The sequence below is a fragment of the Pogona vitticeps genome, chromosome 12, assembly GCF_051106095.1.
Source record: "Pogona vitticeps strain Pit_001003342236 chromosome 12, PviZW2.1, whole genome shotgun sequence".
NCBI classification, from domain to species: domain Eukaryota; kingdom Metazoa; phylum Chordata; class Lepidosauria; order Squamata; family Agamidae; genus Pogona; species Pogona vitticeps.
In genome coordinates, this window is record NC_135794.1 from 5,243,406 (window position 1) to 5,261,184 (window position 17,779).

Here is a 17,779-nt window from a genome sequence, read left to right on the forward strand (position 1 = left end):
TTTCTGGTTTTTTGAAAAATGCATTGGGGATCCAATCTTATTAGAAAGCGAGCCCCCAAATTACCCCAGCATTCTTTTAAAACACAGAATAATTCATAGGATCATATGGGCACTGCTTGCGTTGCGTGTTGTCAAGTTGATGTCAGCTTCTGACAACCCCAGTAAGGTTCCTGAGGTGCGTTCACGCTGTTTGAGTGTTTTTTACCTCTCACAGTGAGTTTCCATAGCTGAGCGGGGATTCAGACCCAGGCCCTCTGAGTCCTAGTCTGTCACTTTATCCACTACACTACATTGGTTCATATACTACGTAAAATATTGCATTTATCTACCCATTTCTTGCTCAGTATTTATCTTGCAACTTGGCATTTCTGCAAGTAGCAGTAAATATTACGCATCTTAGGCAGACGGCTTGTACCCCAATGAATTAAAGAGATTGCAATCGATGCAACAATAAGATTCTTGCCTGTTGAACATACTATGTGAAATATGTGATCTGCATCTGAGTGTAGTTCTGGACCCAAGGGAGTAAGCCCCACAGAGCACAGTGGAATTTGCTTTGCGATAAACGCACTACAGATTGCACCTCCTGAAATTGTCTAAACTATTGGATTAAGAAACAGACGGAGATTATTAGGTTGAAGCTAGGTAAGGTTTCATATTTAAAGAAATTAATTAGCTGGGGCAAGTGGAAGGTTGGAGAGCAGGACCCGCTCTTAATCCATTTGTAGCTTGAGTTTGCAGTTGGGTTCTCGTCGTAATTCATTTTGGTGAGCATTCGTCGCTGTCACACGTTCTTAATCGTAAGACACGTTATGAGACAAAATGTGCCCACTTTAAGGACTTGGAATATTAAGCATTCTTCAGAAATTATGAAACAGTAAAATATTAAAATTGAAGACAAGCATGTGAATGCACTCAGAAGGGCTTTTATCACCTTCTGAGTTGTTAGATCTTAAATCAAAACATTACCCATAATGGCAGAGGTGAATGAAGGGACAGCCTGTGATCAATGAGATATCTATTCTCTTAAGAATTTTCTTTGGTCTTATTAATAATATTTATAACCTGAAGCCATTAAGCCGGTGCTGATATATAGCAAAGTAAATTATTCCATATTAACATGTATGTGATGCTATCAGAAAAGTGCATCAAGATATAGTGGATTAACGGTAACTAAGTTCTCCCTTGCATGCAGATATCATAGTGGTCATAAGATCATCAGCTTGACATGGCTGTGGCCTTCTATTTCTGACTGTATGTGAAAATCTCCACTTCTTCTTCGTGGCCTCTGTGAATGCACACAGGTCTCGACGTTTTTGCCACCCAGACCAACTCGAAATGCAGCAACTATTGCTCTCGATCAGGATGCGGCGTGAATTCCCTAGGCGATGCCTTCATGGTAGTTGTGTCAAATTCATGTTGGTTGCTTCGCAGACACTGTCCAGCCATCTCATCCTCTGTCGTCCCCTTCTCCTCTTGCCTTCACACTTTCCCAACATTAAGGTCTTTTCCAGGGAGTCTTCTCTTCTCATGAGATGGCTAAAGTATTGGAGACTCAGCTTCAGGATCTGTCCTTCCACTGAGCACTCCGGGTTGATTTCCTTTAGAATTGATAGGTTTGTTCTCCTTTGCAGTCCAGGGGACTCTCAAGAGCCTCCTCCAGCACCACAATTCAAAGGCATCAATTCTTTGGCGGTCTGCTTTCTTTATGGTCCAGCTCCCACTTCCATACATCACGACAGGAAAAACCATAGCTTTTTAATTTATTGCCAACTATTAAAAAACATTTTATATGCTGTATATTAATTTGTCAGCCATCTTGGGTGTCGACAGGCTGAAAGATAGGATATAAGCACAAGGATAAATGTTGCCAATAGTTAAAAATGGCATATTTAAAATATCATGCTTTTTTGGATACCATATGAGCCGAGCACATATATATGGGAAACAGCCACCTAACTTGATTTCCAAATAATGAAATGTGTTTGAATGACTACATAGGAAAGCAGGGTTATATAAGTTAAGGAGGAGCTTACTCTTTGTGTCTTGGGTTATCAAAAAATAAATAAATCAGAAAAAAATGCTTTCTAGCTAGCAGGAAGAAAAATATGAACTAAACAAGGAAGATAATTAAAGGGGCAAAGGATGGCCCAGGGCGTGTATTTGGCGAAGATAAATATTTGCAGAATGTCCAAACTTGAAAATCAGCTTCCTTGCTTGTCACCCTAATCATGTCATGTCTCTTTCTGAATCCTTCCTGTTCTCCTTGTAGATAAAGGTCAAGCTTTTCATCCTTGTCTTAAAAGCTTTTCATATTTTTTGCCTCGCCCTGCTTACCCACCCGTGACTGTCTGTCTATCTGTCTGGAGTGCTCAGGCTGCTTAGAGGATCTAACAGGTTTGAAGAACAACTAGAAAGAGTCAGTAAGAAGTGCAATTACACGATCTTTTTCTCCTTCACATCAAAGGAGGAAGTTTTAGGTGGGCTCTAATGGATATAAATTGATGTGTTTTAAAAAAGCCTTAGCTGTAGAGGAGATGAGTTGTGGGAAGATCTCACTGCATTTGACAGAAAACAGTGCCAAAGTTTATTAAGTGAAAAGTTGTCCGGGATGTGATGGATATTTCTTTGTGCTATTTTGGTCCCATTGACAGGGAGTCTTAGCTTCTCCAAATGCAGACAGACCCTCAAAAGCAGCAGACCGAGATCTGCTCATTGCCGACATTTGGTTGAGAAATTATGAACGGCCTGTAGTATTTGTAATTGTCTCCCTCTTCCCTATTAACCAGAAAAGCAATAGGATGTAGTGGTGGTTTGAACATTAAACTGAGACCAAAAGAGATATCAGTTAAAACTCATCCTTTGCAGTGGGTAAGCTTCATACATTTATTCCTTCTCTCTGGCTCTTCCTTAACTACATCCCAGGGTAAAAATGAGAAGGGGCGATCACGTAGCACCTGACCTGAATGCTTTAGAAAAAGGGCAGGGTAAAAATGTAATAATAAAGAAATATAACCTTCCAATTTTCACCTGTGGTTTGGTCCTACAACAGCATGGAGGATGAAATTCACTTATTGTCCAAAACAAACCAACCAACCCTATATCCTGCTGCTTATGTAAGTAATTAGAAGTGGCTAATGAAGATTGTTAGAAACAAAAGAAAAACATTAATAAAGTTATTGTGAGTCCATAGTACAGTCTGGAACAAAAGTCTCAGCCCTAGTTCAAAAGAGAAGAGGCATCTGTAATGCTGAAAGAATGACTCATAAAAGCAAAGCAAAACTCTAAAGAATTGAATATGGTCTCTAATAAAGTCATATTGAAATTACAGGCTCTAGAAAAGGCACTTCCATAAGACTTGCACGTGACTTCTGTTTTATCATTTCTTTCTTTTCTGTATGAATATTTTTTTTTTAAAGAAATGGCGCTGTCGAGATTTTCTTTCCCCTGATGGGCTTTGTGTGCAAGAATTGAGAATGCTAAAATTCTGCATTAGCAAGATAAGTTTCATTTTGCCGCGCCTGTGAAAATACAGAGGCACCACCTCTCGTGATGGGCTGGTGAAACCACCTCTCGACACAGGCTAAACCAAGCCAAGTTAAGCGACGTTGATGGCCTCTCGCTCGGGTACTTTGGCATTGGGCCAAGATAAACGAGAACACTTTTTAATTGTTTGAACAGGTTTGTGCCATTAACGGCTCCTTGCACTTTCCCTGAAAGCCGAACGGCCTTCCGTAGGTGGGTTTTCTGTTGTTGTCGGGGGGGGGGGGAAGCATCTTGATTACAACAACTGCGAGCGTCGTGAAGAAGTGTTTGTGAGCCTTGAACATGGAAAAGAATTTTAGATGTTCTTAAAACAGGAATGAATAACATGTAGTGTACCCACTCTTTCTTTTGGGATTTGGCATGCAGATTGGACAGGTGTACTATCTTTTTAAAACCATGTATTTTCATTGCTCGTGACAGAAATAGCTCTTGGTATCAACATGGGTTTAATATTGGACATATATTCATTCCATTTGTTAACATGCTCTATAGCTGATGCTTACAGTAGTTTATAAAAGGTTCAAATGTTTCCGTGGGAATTTACTAAGATATAAATGTAAAAATTTCAAAGAGGCCCACTGACTTTTTTTAAAAAAATTCTACGAAGATCAACAGCATGCCCAGTGCAGTAATATCTAAACATATCAGAATAGGTTCTTTGTATAAACCAACACCAGGATTCTAACAAATATATATATATATTTTTCTCTCTCTCTTAGGGCAAAGGAATATGAAAGTCTGATGGAAGCCAAAAATCTCTCCTGTGATTCTCCGTACAAAGCAAAGTAAGCATGTGTGGTCCTTGATTTAAATGTCGTAGATGGTTCTTGGATAGACATTGCGTTGTTTTGGACGTCTTATTTTGTTTTCTCCATGCGTGCGTGGCTTCCCAAAGATTAAGGATGAAGAGTCCCCCCCCCCCAGGTGCTTACAGTCAACAAAACAGAGGCAGGTGAGACAACAAGAAAAGGGGATGTAAGGAGGAGAAGGGCTTGAGCCACAGGACTTACTATCAAGTTGGACTTAAGTTGCATCAGCGACTCAACTCGGGGTTGTTTTTTTCTCAGTGACTCAGACTCGAGTCATGACTCAGAACCCTTAACCCATCCTTCCCTTTCTTCCGGGGAATAGCTTTGTTTTTCATAGGGACTCAAACCCCTGGGGCTTGGGACTCAGGATTTGGACCCAAAGATTTGCCAACATCCTTGGTAAACAGAGCAAGAAAGAGGCAGGAGGCCAATCTCGGTGACATGATTTTAAGCTTTAAAGCAGGGTGGTGTTTTAAAAAATATGAGTGTGCTACCTTCCTCCAATATATAGGGGTGGCCCTCCAGATGTTGTGGGACTCCCCAAACCTTGTGCGGCCCAGGTAGCATGCCACATGATTGGGAATGGTGGAGTTTGTAGTCTAGCGTCATCGGTGGGGGGGGCATGGTGCCACCCTCCCTGCAGTAGGATGTGAGGACTTGGAGGTTTTATGGAATGATGTGGGTCGTAAGCTTTTTCCATGAAATCCCAGTTCTCTTGTTGCTTTTGAGTTCCAGAGGACAAATCCTGTTTCCCAGCAGTGGAGAAAGAGCGCTTGTACCCTCTTAAGCAGGATATGGAGATTGGCATATCCTGTTTCCTCCTTACTGCTTCTGTTTCCCTGTTCATTGGTGGTTGTTTATCCCCCTTAAACCCGGACGGGGCTGAAAGCAGCAGCAACCAACCCGGATGTGAAGGCAGCTCAGTGTAATATAAAAAGAACTGACAGGGTATGTTTTTTTCTTCTTCTGAAGGTCTAAAGGTAGTCTTTAATATCATTGAAAGCTAAGCAGGAGACAACATCTTAATAGAGTTTTAACAGTATTATGCAATTTCCTTCCCCTGGCAAACTGGCCCTGGATCACTGGTATAAATCTCTCTATCTCAGCTAAGTTCTCTGGAGTTTTGCCAGTATATACTGACCGAGGAACTGGCTTCTCTATTTGTAGAAAAGCGCACCATGTGGAGGAAACCAAGTAGGTTCGATCTAAATTTGATCCTGTTGTTTCCACATTTTGAAGGATGTATTCCCTCCCTCCTCCTATTAAGAACATAACAGTGGGGCCCTGCTTGATCAGAACCAATGTGGGTTTTGTCCAGCGTTCTGTTCACACCGTAGATGTTGGTTCCCAGTCTTTTCAGTCTCTTAGGAAGAGAATGATGAGAGAAAGAGCAAAAAGCATGCAAAATTTCAAATTGCATTCCCCCCCCAAAAAAAAAATCTCTGTGTGCTTTTTTCTTGGAGACGGTGAGTAAAGAAGCAGCCTTCGTACAGAGGAAACCAGGAGAACCTGCTTTAGCACCAGTAAGTGCTCAGTCAAGAAGACAAGGAAATCTGATCTGAGTCCAGTCATTGTCAAGAAAACTAAGCCTTTTTATTGAAGAGAGGGCTTGATCCCCGGGAAGACGGAGGTCCTCTCAAACCTCTGGTGGTTGCTTCAGGCGTGAACTCCCTAGCTTGAGCCTTTTTCTTTCCAGAGCTGGAGAAGGCTGCCTTTTTGGACTACAACTCCCAGAATTCTTCACCAACATGTTAGCAGCAAGATCTGGCAAGTGTGGTCCAAACGCTGCTCTGTTCCTGCCTTCTTGATATTTTTTACAGGCTACTTCTCGTGCAGATTTTTGCCTCACTTGCTTTTGTAAGGGAAACAAACCATCACAGGCTGTTTGTTCCCCCAAACGGTGGTAATGTAGCACTCACGGGTGTACATGTCAAAAGAAGATTTTGACTAAATATTAGGATGAACTTCCTGACATTCATAGCCGTTCAACAGAAAAGTACTGGGTTTTCCTTCATAAGATGATTTTAAACAGTGGTTGGATGGCTCAACTGTCATGGATGATGATGATGATGATGATGATGATGATGACATCAGAGTGCAACATTAGTAAAAATATTCAAAGGTTCCTCAAGAAAAACATGGAAAAATGGAAAAACATCTCAATGGCCTATGTTGAAGAAACTGAGGATGTTAATATCAAAAGAGGAATATTTCAGGGGGATTCTTTATCACCTCTGCTGTTTAACATCTCGCTAATCCCCATGTCAATAATTTTAAATAAAAACTGGATGGGGCTACGATATTTCAGAACAAGCAGGAAAAATCAATATATGGATGACCCAAAACTATACACACAAAGTTCCATGGAGATAGAATCACTGCTAAGCACAGCGGAAATATTTAGTGAAGATATTTAAATGAAATTTGGAATTGACAAATGTGCAGCTTTTGTCTCTGTTATATAATACCAGCTGGTGTTTTTATAATTGTTATTGACTGCACCAAGTATTTTTGAACAATCATAATATTGCACTCTACATCAGGCTGCATTCTAATAAAATCATGAATGTACAAATATGCAACACAGTGAACTACAACTGTGTGTGTGAGAGAGAGACAGAGACAGAGACAGAGACAGAGAGTTCAGTACATGAACCTGTACTTCAACATAAAGCTTCTCAAAATAAGCAATGATCAAAAACAAATTAGCTAACTGCTAAAAACCAGCTGAGAGTTTCAAGTGCAATACACTGGTTGCTGACTATTCAAGGATATAGTTACAGATTTCCTGCTTTGTCAGGGGGTGGGGCTTGATGACCCTTCGGGTCCCTTCCAACTTTACAATTTTTGATTCTATGTCCAAGGAATTCTATCCGGACGAGACAATAAAGTCCTTCCAAAAAAGGCCTCCCCTTCTAAAAATAGAAAGGCTACGTTTTCTTGACAAATGACTGGATTCAGATCAAATGTCCTAAAATCTGACAGATGCTCAGAGCAGGCTCATTGAGGTTTTTTAGAAAGAAGGGGATAAGATTGCTTTTTATGAGTTGATTCAGCATTCAGGTCTGGCTGTGCCAAAAAATTAAGCAGTTCTGTTCCCATCGGAGGAATCTCAGAGAAGGTAATTTTCTATCCTGCCTTAAGGTGGGTAATGGGGAATTTTAAAAAACTGTATGTGACTCAGAATTGAGACAGGGACTTTAAAAAAAAATAACAATAATAAAGGGGAAATTATAAGGTTAGGACGCCACTTATTCTGAAAAACTGTAGGAATGTATGAGAGCCAGTGTTCATTCTGAGGTTTGTTTTCTTAGTGGAGGGAAAAACTATTCTGAAATACATCCCTCAAGCTCGAACATGTAGTAGTCTTCTGAAAGCCTATAAACCTATATCTGGCTGATTTTTTTTAAAAAGGCAGATCTTTGCTCACAGTGAGAATGTGCACTTGAAAAAAATCAGTTCTAAAATTAATGTAATTTGGTAAAATTAACGGGGGCTCCAACCCAACGTACAGGGCTTATGACTGGAGTTGTGGTAATTTGGGGCCGTCCTAGCTAGAACAGGCCAGTTGGTTTAGAGAAGTTTACATAAGTGCTGGTTCTTCTTCGTGGTCTCTGTGAATGCACACTAGTGGGTTTTAGTGTGCTTGCGCAGAATCATAAACATTGTCATTTGGCATTAAAAGGATAATACCAAAAAAAGTACTCGTATTGTTTTTGGTGGCTAATGGAGGTGTAATGAAGTTATATTTTGAAAGCAACAAGTAGAAACAGCATTATAATTATTTTTTTAAAAATAGCAATATTTCATGTGAACTGCTGGATATTTCAGTGGTTTAGGCATGTGGCTGCAGAGCCAGAGGTTGGGAGTTTGATTTCCCCACTGGGCCTCCTTGGTAGGGAATGGACTCAGTGATCCATAGGGTCCCTTCCAGATCTGCAGCTCTAAGATGATGATGATGACCTGATTACTTAGAGAGACACTTTTCAGGCCACTTTGGACATTTTGAGCTTCGTTTTCCGGTTTCATACCATTCTGCTTTCTATGCTAACATGGGATATTTTAGCCATGAGAAAGGTAGCATTAATGACACGAGTAAAACAACAAATTGCTGGTAAGGAATGAGATGATGCTGCTTGTAAAGAGTTACACAATGAATTACTTACTTAAGAAGTAAGTAGCCAAACTCTGATAGGGTGCTCCGGAAGTTGTTGTCAGATGGGTAGGTTGGTTCAGCAGGCCACAGAATCCACAGAGGCCGATGCAGAGCACAAACCTGTGTCCCACTGTGAGCACATCTTGTGCATTAGATACCACTGGTATGTAAAAGGACATACGGGCTACAGTCCTGTACCCAATGGGAGTCAGTCGTGTTGCACAGAGCAGGCCTGATTTCTGAGTGAACATACCTAGAATTAGGCTGATGAGCTGCAATCCTCTTGCGCAGCTCTGCTGGCATAATTCAGCCTTATGCAAGTAGTTAGGAGAAATCATGGAGAGGTGGAAATAATATTCCTGAAGGACTTCCACCGGTGTCCTGAGCAAAGGTTGCACTTCTAATCCAGTGATCTGATGCACAATCAAAGTGTGCAGAGCATGTCGGGGCATAAGCCTGTATACAGTTCTGCAGGCATAAACTTACGCCAACCTCAATAGGATTTCAGCCACTTCCTTCTTTTCAACAAATTAAGTTTTAAGACATCTCAGAGAAATATTACTGGAACGTAAAATATTTTTCTCGGTTCAATTTTCCTTTCTTAAATTTCTCTTTCTCTTTTCCCCCCTGAAAAAATGGAAGGCTTCAGCGATTAGTCAAAGACCTGACGAAGCAGCTTCAGGTTCAAGACAGTAACAAAGCGTCCGCTCTGGACAGGATTTTGGGAGAGATTTCACGTATCCTGGAAAAAGAGGTAAGGTACATTTCTTTGTTCAGTTCCCAGTTACTTGGTCATTGCCACAACCCAAAATAATCTGTTTACATGTTAGTGATGTGCTGGGGATGGAGACATCATTTTAAAATTCACCTCTCAAGATGGTGTGTATAAATCTATGGAGTGTGAGCTGCTATGTATATATGTGCTCACATCTCATGGATTCACGGAGTTTCTCTGTAAATGCTTCACTTAGTCCTAGTTCAGTGTTTTCATGTATCTAATAGAAGGGTTAGGCATTGCAGAAGAGAAGACTGATTTTATATTGTATTTACCACTGTTGTTATATATGGTGCTGTCATTCTATATTGCTTTCCATGCTTAGAGGTAGAAATACAGACTATTAATTTATTAAACAGAAGAATACATTGAACGACTTGAAGAGTACATACTGCTAGTTTGTACTAAAGTATCGTTTCAGATTCCTTATACTTATTTGTTTCTCACTTTTATTTTAAAAATATTTGTACTACAGATGAAGGGAAGGAAAACAAAAAAAAAATCATTCATAGAGTTGAGAAACATAATCTGATCTCAGTTAGAACTCCACTAGTAAATGACAGAAAATAATGCAGATGGAGTTAGATTGTTAAAAGGTATTTTTCCAAAATGTAGCAGAAGTAATTTATTTCCTAAGAGGTCAAACATGATCCATTTGTTTCTCTTGTATACATACAGAAAAGTTTTATTTTCACTGTCGGCTCCTATAAAATTGATTGGTTGGGGTCAGAGAAGAATGTTCTTTTTTTCCAAGGAACTTTCCAGCAATAAAAGAATCCCCCTGCAAAATAGGTTTTCCCCCACCTGCTCTTCAAAATGTTCTGAAGAACTCAAGAAACATTTTCTGGGACCTGAAAGTTAGAAATTTGTTCCATAGAGAACAGAATTTCCAGAATGTATTTTGTGGTTCTGTTTCTAAAGCTTCTATTTCGCCTTTCCAACTGTGTCACCCTCAGTATCTCACTACATAAATAGCCTCTTTTTTTCCAAGCAGTTTTTTTTTCTAAAACTATGTTATAGTAAAAAGAAAGGAAGCTAATTTTGTCTTTGGTTTTTAGCTATACACCTGCAAGAATATACAGCAAAACGCTCTGTAAAAAAGCATAAAACATGCCAAAGTATAAATTAAAATGAGAACTGCAGAGAACTCTCTTTATATCTCCCTCCCATAACTGTATCTCTTTAAAAAAATAGGGGTGGGAGTCATCTTTGAGAGGATAGTTTCCTATGTAGTCTGTCCTCTGATGCCTAGCTCTTTGCTCCCTCTGCTTAAAAGATGATGGAATATAAAGCAAAACCTTCTCATTGTTCTTAGTTTTAGGGAAATGGGACGTTGTACAGGAGAGGGCATTTTAAAGATTACCGTATTTTTCCGTGTATAAAACAACACATTTTCCTAAAATCATTAGAGGAAAAATTGAGGGTTCTTTTATACACAGAAGGAGGTGGAGGCGAAGGAGCAGCTGCGCTCGGTCGCCTCTTGCAGCTGCCCATTGACTCCTGCTGCCGCTGGATGGCCTCCTCCAGAGCCACTCCGCTGGGGACAAGAGGCAGGGGCCAAGATGACGACATGAGCCGGAGGTGATCCCTGGCACTGGAGGAGGCGATCGGGCGGCGGGAGGAGGAGGAGACACAGCCACCCTGGGCCGCCCCTTGCAGCTACCCATTGACTGCTCCTCTGCCTCCGGCAAGAGTCAAAATTGGGGGTTGTCTTATACATTGGGGGGGGGTCATATATGTGAAAAAAATGGTACTTGTGGCTAGATAGCTCAGTGGTTTCGGTATCTGGTTGCGTAGACAGAGGTTGGGAGTTCAATTCCCCACTGCACTCCTCCTGGGGGAAGAGCCAGCCTGGGTGGCTTTGGGCCAGCTGCACAGTCCCAGGGATCCCCCCCCCCCCAAGAAGAAGGGAATGAGAAGCCACTTCTGTCTATTCTCTACCTGGGAAACCCTGAAAAGGGTCACCATGAGACTGGGCAGCCCACAATACTTACCTATGTATAACTCTGATTTACTGATCTTGCATTTCTCCTATTTCATCTGACGTTGGGAAAACCCTTAACACTTTAAACACTCAGAATCGAAAACTACTGCGTCTTGTTCCAGTTTCACATGAAACAGCTTCTCTGGTTATTGCTTAGAGATGTAGTTAATGCTGAGGATTTTTTTTAAAAAAAAATCACGACATAGTAACATAAGCTACGTGCAGCTTATCAGCTGCTTTTCAGACATATGTATGCTATTACTGCAAGTAAACAGAATTTAAACAGATAGACTTGACATACAATTCCGCCCCTGCCCTCACATTATTGACCCTGTTTGCTTAATGAAAATACAGCTCCGTAGTTGCTTGAAGCCGGCAGCAAGTCATCCGGCCCTCCCTAATTTAAGTTCCTATCTGCCAAACGGTATAAGATGATGGAAGTTAGAAAGGTAGAATATTCCCTAATCCATGCTGCTGAGTGTAATGCAGTATAATATCAGATCTTGGCAAAACCTGCTCCGGTTCGGGTTCAGTGGAATCCAAAATACCACGAGCAATGGAAGAAAAATAAATAGGAGGGCTTGTGGAAGAATGGAACGGAATGGGAAAAAAACTCTGCTGGAGTTCAGCAAAAAAACCACAGTGGAACTGCGTTCCTAAGAGGACACGGTAAGGATGTGTCTCGTACCAGAGATTTGCGTGGGAGAAGGACATACTTGGGAGCTAGCCAGCTCCATGGTTGTCCATACTGCCCAGTCTCCAGATGACACCACAGTCGGGAGTAGGCAATTTCGGCAGGCCCAGAGGCCTCCCACGCAAGACCCAATACACCCCCAAATCCCTGTGGTTTTCAGGGTTTGAAAAAAAATTCTTAGAAGAGTCCCCCTGCCCACATCCAGTTGGTTTTATGGGATCTAGGAAGCGACGATCGTGACAAATCTCAACTTGGGGTCCATTTCTGGGCACAGTTCCCTGTGTGTGTGATTCCCTTTCACACAGTTTGCCCACTGGGGGCGTCACCTTCTCCTGCACCAGTATATTCCTCTCCTTCAGTGACCTGAAGTGGGGTGGGATGTCACAGGGAGGGTGTTTCTGTATTTTGATCATCTTTTTATAGAACATGTGCAGCCTTCAAGTACACGAAGATGCATCTCTGCTAGACCTGGAAAGCTGTGAGGTGTTTGCCTGTAGGGTTAGCCCTAATACCAAACCAAGTATTGGCTTTCCATGTTCCTTTAGGCTAGGGTGCTCATCCTACAGCCCATTATAGATTTTTGGACCATAACTCCTGTTGGCCCTGCCAATGTTGCCAATGATCAGGGATGACCAGTAATATGAGTTGGGGGGCACAATTTCTCCTCTCCTGATTTAGGTTACTGGATAGCATTTCTTGCATTGATTGATTGATTGATTGGTTTGATTTGATTCGACTTGTATCCCGCCCATCTGGTCTATACGACCACTCTAGGCGGCTTCCAATATAACAAAGACAAGTAATAAAATAACACAAATTACATAAATCTTCAAATGACAATTTTCATTCATTCATTCATTCATTCATTCATTCATTCATTCATTCATTCATTCTTGTAAAGACATTTTCTCCATTCTGTTCTGTGGGAGCTGTTGAGATTCTGTTCATGTTGGTGTAACTAGCATTACACTTATGGAACCGTGGCCGCCACTACACCCAGAGAGTCTGCCTCCTGCAATTGGATTGTACAGCTGATTGTGTGGTTCACACAGTTCTGCGGAAGTGCCTTGTGAATAGCACGTCTGCCCTGCAGTGATTTTTTTTCCTGCCCCTTCCACGGCCTTTACATTATGCCTGCAGAGTTACAGAACAGGATTATATTCCTTCCTTGTGTGGTTTAAAGGCCAGGCTGATGCACTCCCTTCTCTTTCCTGTTTCCTGAACTGAGAAGACCAGGCTTTGCCACCCGATCTAACACGCAAAGTAGCGTTTGCATAAACCACGGAACACTTCCAACGGGAACAGAAAACTCAATCCAGTCCTGATTTTCAACTTCCAGGCTGGAAACAAACAATCATTTGTCCATAATACAAAGGAACAGAGGTGGTCACAGTATCTAGAAAATTATACGAATTCCATTCATCGAGGCTGGACCAGGATTTGCTTGTTGCTACAGATTCTTTTAAGTACTGACCCTTAGGTGCGAGATATCAGCATAAATATGGTTGCCTTTAGAAGTGGTTGCCTTCTTAAATTATTTTCTTTCCCTCCTCTGGATTTGCTATTATTAGGAGTGTTTTATTTACCCCTGTCATTGGGGTGTCATGATTCTGCATTTTGCCTCAAACAGTGTTAAGACTGGGCGGGGGGGGGGAGGAACATATTAAAACCAATTGAATATACAAACAATTTTAAAGCTGCCATTTGTTTGGATCATGACATTTTAAAAACTACTTTTGAACAGTTTGTGATGGTTCTATAGCTGAAAGGTTTATTGTGATAGATCTGACCTTATAACAGGACGCTGTTTGACTATAACTCATTTAAATTGTACACAGAAGACGAACTGTTTCTTAAGCCTCAGGGTGAATAAAGAAAAGCAAACATATGTACAATATTACAAATATCTGTTCTTAATTGCTTCGTTTAAGGTAGGAGTGTGTATATATTTTAACAGGAAAGCACAGATTCTTGCTGTTAACATTGATCTCCATCGGCTAATAGAATAATAGGTATAACTCTTCTCAGGAACTGTTATAAACATGTACTTCTTTTTTTTTAAAGAGCAAGACTGTGGTTTAATCAAATGTGTGTGTTCCCTCCCCCTCTTATCACAAGTAGGTATCTGTCTTCCAGTGGTGGACTTATAAAGAGGGAAGGTTGTATTTCTCATTCTGCCTATAATCAAACCATTGCTAATTGTGCTGCAATACGGTAACCTAAACAAACGTTATTGAATTTTCTTCGCCAATTTGTAGTGAGTCATTTTACTGCAGAGGATGTTTGCCAAACAGCAAAAATAACAGTCCGGGGAGTTGTGTATGTTAATAGCTCTCGTGGAACTATATTTATTTTTCTTTATTTTGCAAGATTAGACCCCTCATTTCATTATCCATAAACTCAACAAATTAGCAGTTGAAAACCAATTAAACAAATCACCAATTACAGAATAAATTAAAAAAACAACAGAAATATTCAGCAGTATGAACATCAGCAGATCTTTACGGTCAAGAAAAACAACAGTGTCGTGATTTATCCTTCTTGAGGAGAAGGTCCAAGGCAGACTCTCCTGAAAAAGGGAGTCAGAAGGCAAGATGCCATCAATAAAACTCTGTGGTTGCTATCCACCATCCTTTGGACCGTGGGGCGGAGGTGTCTGGAAAAGTGGTTCAGGTGACAATCTTAGGGACTGGCAGATTCTTGTCAGAGAAGGTAATCCAACAGGTATTCAGCTCTTAACCTGTGTTGTCCTTTAAAGGTGAAGATTATTCTCTGGATTGAGCTTGGAAACTTAACTGGAATTGTTTCTGTACAGGCCTAAGGTGATCGTTTTAGCTTACTGAGAATATAGCCAAGGTGTCTCATTCAAGCAACAAGTTCCATATGGCTATGAAGTGCATGGCAGTTGTCCAGCTTATCAGAACATGGATAACTATGCCCAGCCTATCTCTGTTTAGGTACATAGCCGCTGGCGCATCTGCCTTAACTCATAGAAGACAGTTCACTCAACCAAGGTTCTTTAAACAGGTTAACGTCCACCACAGCCCAGATTTAGGAGTGGCATGGGTACTGTGCAAGAGTTGCTCTGTCTGAATTAAAGTGGATCATCTTGACCTTACCAAGGCATAGCAAACTGAATGTTCTTTTCCATTAGAAAGCTAGAGATGGGCCAGCTGTGTCTTGAAGGTCAACATTACACACACATTGTCTCCATGGAAAATGAACAAGCTCTGTAATAATAGGCAGGATTTAGGTACCCTGATAGATCCCCAGGTGTTGTTCAGGTCCATGGATGAAAAGTGTTTGGAACAATTATCATCTTTATGGGCAAGTTTTGCTCAGCATCAACTCTCATGGACCACACCCCACTTCGTGAGTTGCGTCTAATGAAGTCAGCTGCAGCCCATACAAACTCATGCCAAAAAAGAAGTTTGCAGCCTGTGAACCGGGGTCGTGTGGCTCCTAGCGTTTTAGCGAAATGCTGTTGGACTTCGATTAAGGCTGTTTTAGTGGCCGAATATGGGAGCCAAAGGGATCGTTTGATGGATGAAGCTGTGGCTTTGCCAAGTGGATTGACGAACGAAATGGAAAAGCCAGCATGACCCGTGCTTTGAGGAGGCACAAGACTCTCCGTTCCTTTTGGTGTGCCAAAGTAACTGGGCTCCCCTCTTTGAAATGTTTGTGCTCTTCATTGTTATTGTGAATGCCCAAAATAGTTGGTGCTGCTAAGGAAGCTCCGATGATGAATGTCTGACTCCCTTTACCCCTGCTGCTTGGGAGTGGCATTAAAACAGTGCTTTGCATTTTGTTTTTTGGGGGGGAAAAGTGCCTGTTATTTTTCTTGCATTCACTGACATTGCCAAAACCAACCACTTTAATATAATAAGAAAGGAAATAAACTGTCAGCTGTGCAAGACAGAGAAATGAGGTGCATTTCTTCCTTCCGCAATCAGTAGGCCACCAGGAAGGATAAGTTACCGAGACGTTTCTTTGACTTCTAGTGGGAAATGTTTTACCCATGTGGAATCATGGAGTATAATAATAATCATGTGTCATCAAGTCAATTCTGACTGATGGCAACTATTTTTAGGGTTTTTTAGGTATAGACTATTCAGAAGTGGTTCACCCTTCCCTTCTCCTGGGGTGCCCTGGGAGTGTGCATCTTGCCCAAGGCTACCCAGGCTGGCTTTTCCCTGGAAACACAGTGGGGGAATCAAACTCCCAACCTCTGGCTCTGCAGCCAGATGCCTAAACCATTGAGCTGTTTAGCCAGCCATGAAGTACATAGATACGGGAATAAAGCAGCCATGTTACATTGTCCTTGCATGTAATGGCCAAAGAAACACCAATATTTACTGACTGTTCCCTAACTATTTCTTAATGAATGCTTAATAAATCTGACCTATGAGTGAGCCTTTCATTCGCACACCCAGCCCTTTCATTCTGTCTTTGTGCAAGAGAGACAAACCAGAAAGTTTTCCATTAGCTCTAGTTTTATATTTCACCCAACCCAGAAAACTGTGGATTTGAGCCGTTTGCACACACGGGGCACGGCAGAGTCTTCGGCCGTGTCGTTTTGGATGGAATATCCTGATACCTGCCTTTAGGGAGTTCCAACTTGGCTTCTGAAAATTATGGGGCGAAAGGGTAGGTGTTCGTTGTGATGTTCGTGTGGATCCTTCCTCTTTACAACAAACAAGAGACAACCACGCTATTGTTTATTGGCTTTCTCCCAACTTGTTCTCGTCCACGTGGGTTAGCCTACAACCTTTGCGTTGCTGGCTGGGGATGATGGGAGCTGTCATCCAAAATGTCTGGAGGGAGGCAGTTAAGAGTAAGTTCTCACTTGCTGTTCCTCTTTCCTCACTCCCTTTTATCTGTTGTTTTTCTGACCTTTTCTGCTTCTAAACACACACACACAGACACACAGACACACACACACAGAGTGTCTCCTTGACAGGGGCATGACTCGATCCATAGGGTCCCTTCCAGCTCGGCAGTTCTAAGATTGCATATATTATATTTACAGTGTATATATATGCTTTCCTAATCAAAGAAGTAATGTTTGTCAACATTAAAAAAAAGGAGAAATTGTCTGTCTTTTCTGTGGCTTGCCCAGCAAAGAAAGGGCAAAGGAAAGACAAATAAGCCAGACGTTCTCCCTCCTTTCCCCCCTAAGTATTATTCTGCCACCAGTGAAGTCTCATTATTTCTGAGTGTCCTAATCAATAGGGTCACGAAAGATTGATTTCAGCAGCTGTCATGCTGTTTATGACACAGATCATATACAGTCATTTATAGAAGTGGGCAGTAATTCTCTTGTTAAGTTGCCAGCGGAGAAATCAGTGGACACATCTTGCTTGTCAGGGGCGGGTGAAAAGGATCTTGATCGTATCACTCATTGACGGAGAGGAGGAGACGGACCCTGTTAATTGAATTTCCCCAGAGGGTGTGCGAAAGAAGCGGGGGGGGGGGGAAGACCTTGATCCTTGAGACGACAGAGGAGAAACGACAAGAGCTGTTGGTGTGTGTGTGTGTGGGGGGATCTGCTTACATTGATTTAACTTGGCTCATGACAGACCTGGATGAAACCCTGCCCAAAGGGACGACAAGAGTTCAATTGCAGGAGCTCCATCTCACTGAGTAAAAGCCTTTCAAACTTGCACGTCACAACAGTTTTTGTTGTTTTTATCCCGGAGAAGTAATCCAGCCTTACACATTGAGGTCCCCCCTTTTTTTGCTGTGGAATATTGTACCTGGCGATCATGCACTCAAGTCATTTATGACTAACGAGCAGACTGAAAGCAGAAGTAGA

General features: G+C 41.6%; 1 protein-coding gene across 4 annotated transcripts in view; it reads left to right on the forward strand.

Moving 5' to 3' along the window:
* Positions 1-17,779, forward strand: part of SCAPER (S-phase cyclin A associated protein in the ER) — a 146,415-nt gene that overhangs the window by 56,148 nt on the left and 72,488 nt on the right. For all 4 annotated transcript variants that reach the window (XM_078380928.1, XM_072981948.2, XM_078380929.1 and 1 more), the window contains 2 exons: positions 4,266-4,331; positions 9,154-9,265. In XM_078380928.1, coding sequence (XP_078237054.1) covers positions 4,266-4,331; positions 9,154-9,265 — 178 coding nt within the window. The remainder of the gene's footprint in view (positions 1-4,265; positions 4,332-9,153; positions 9,266-17,779) is intronic.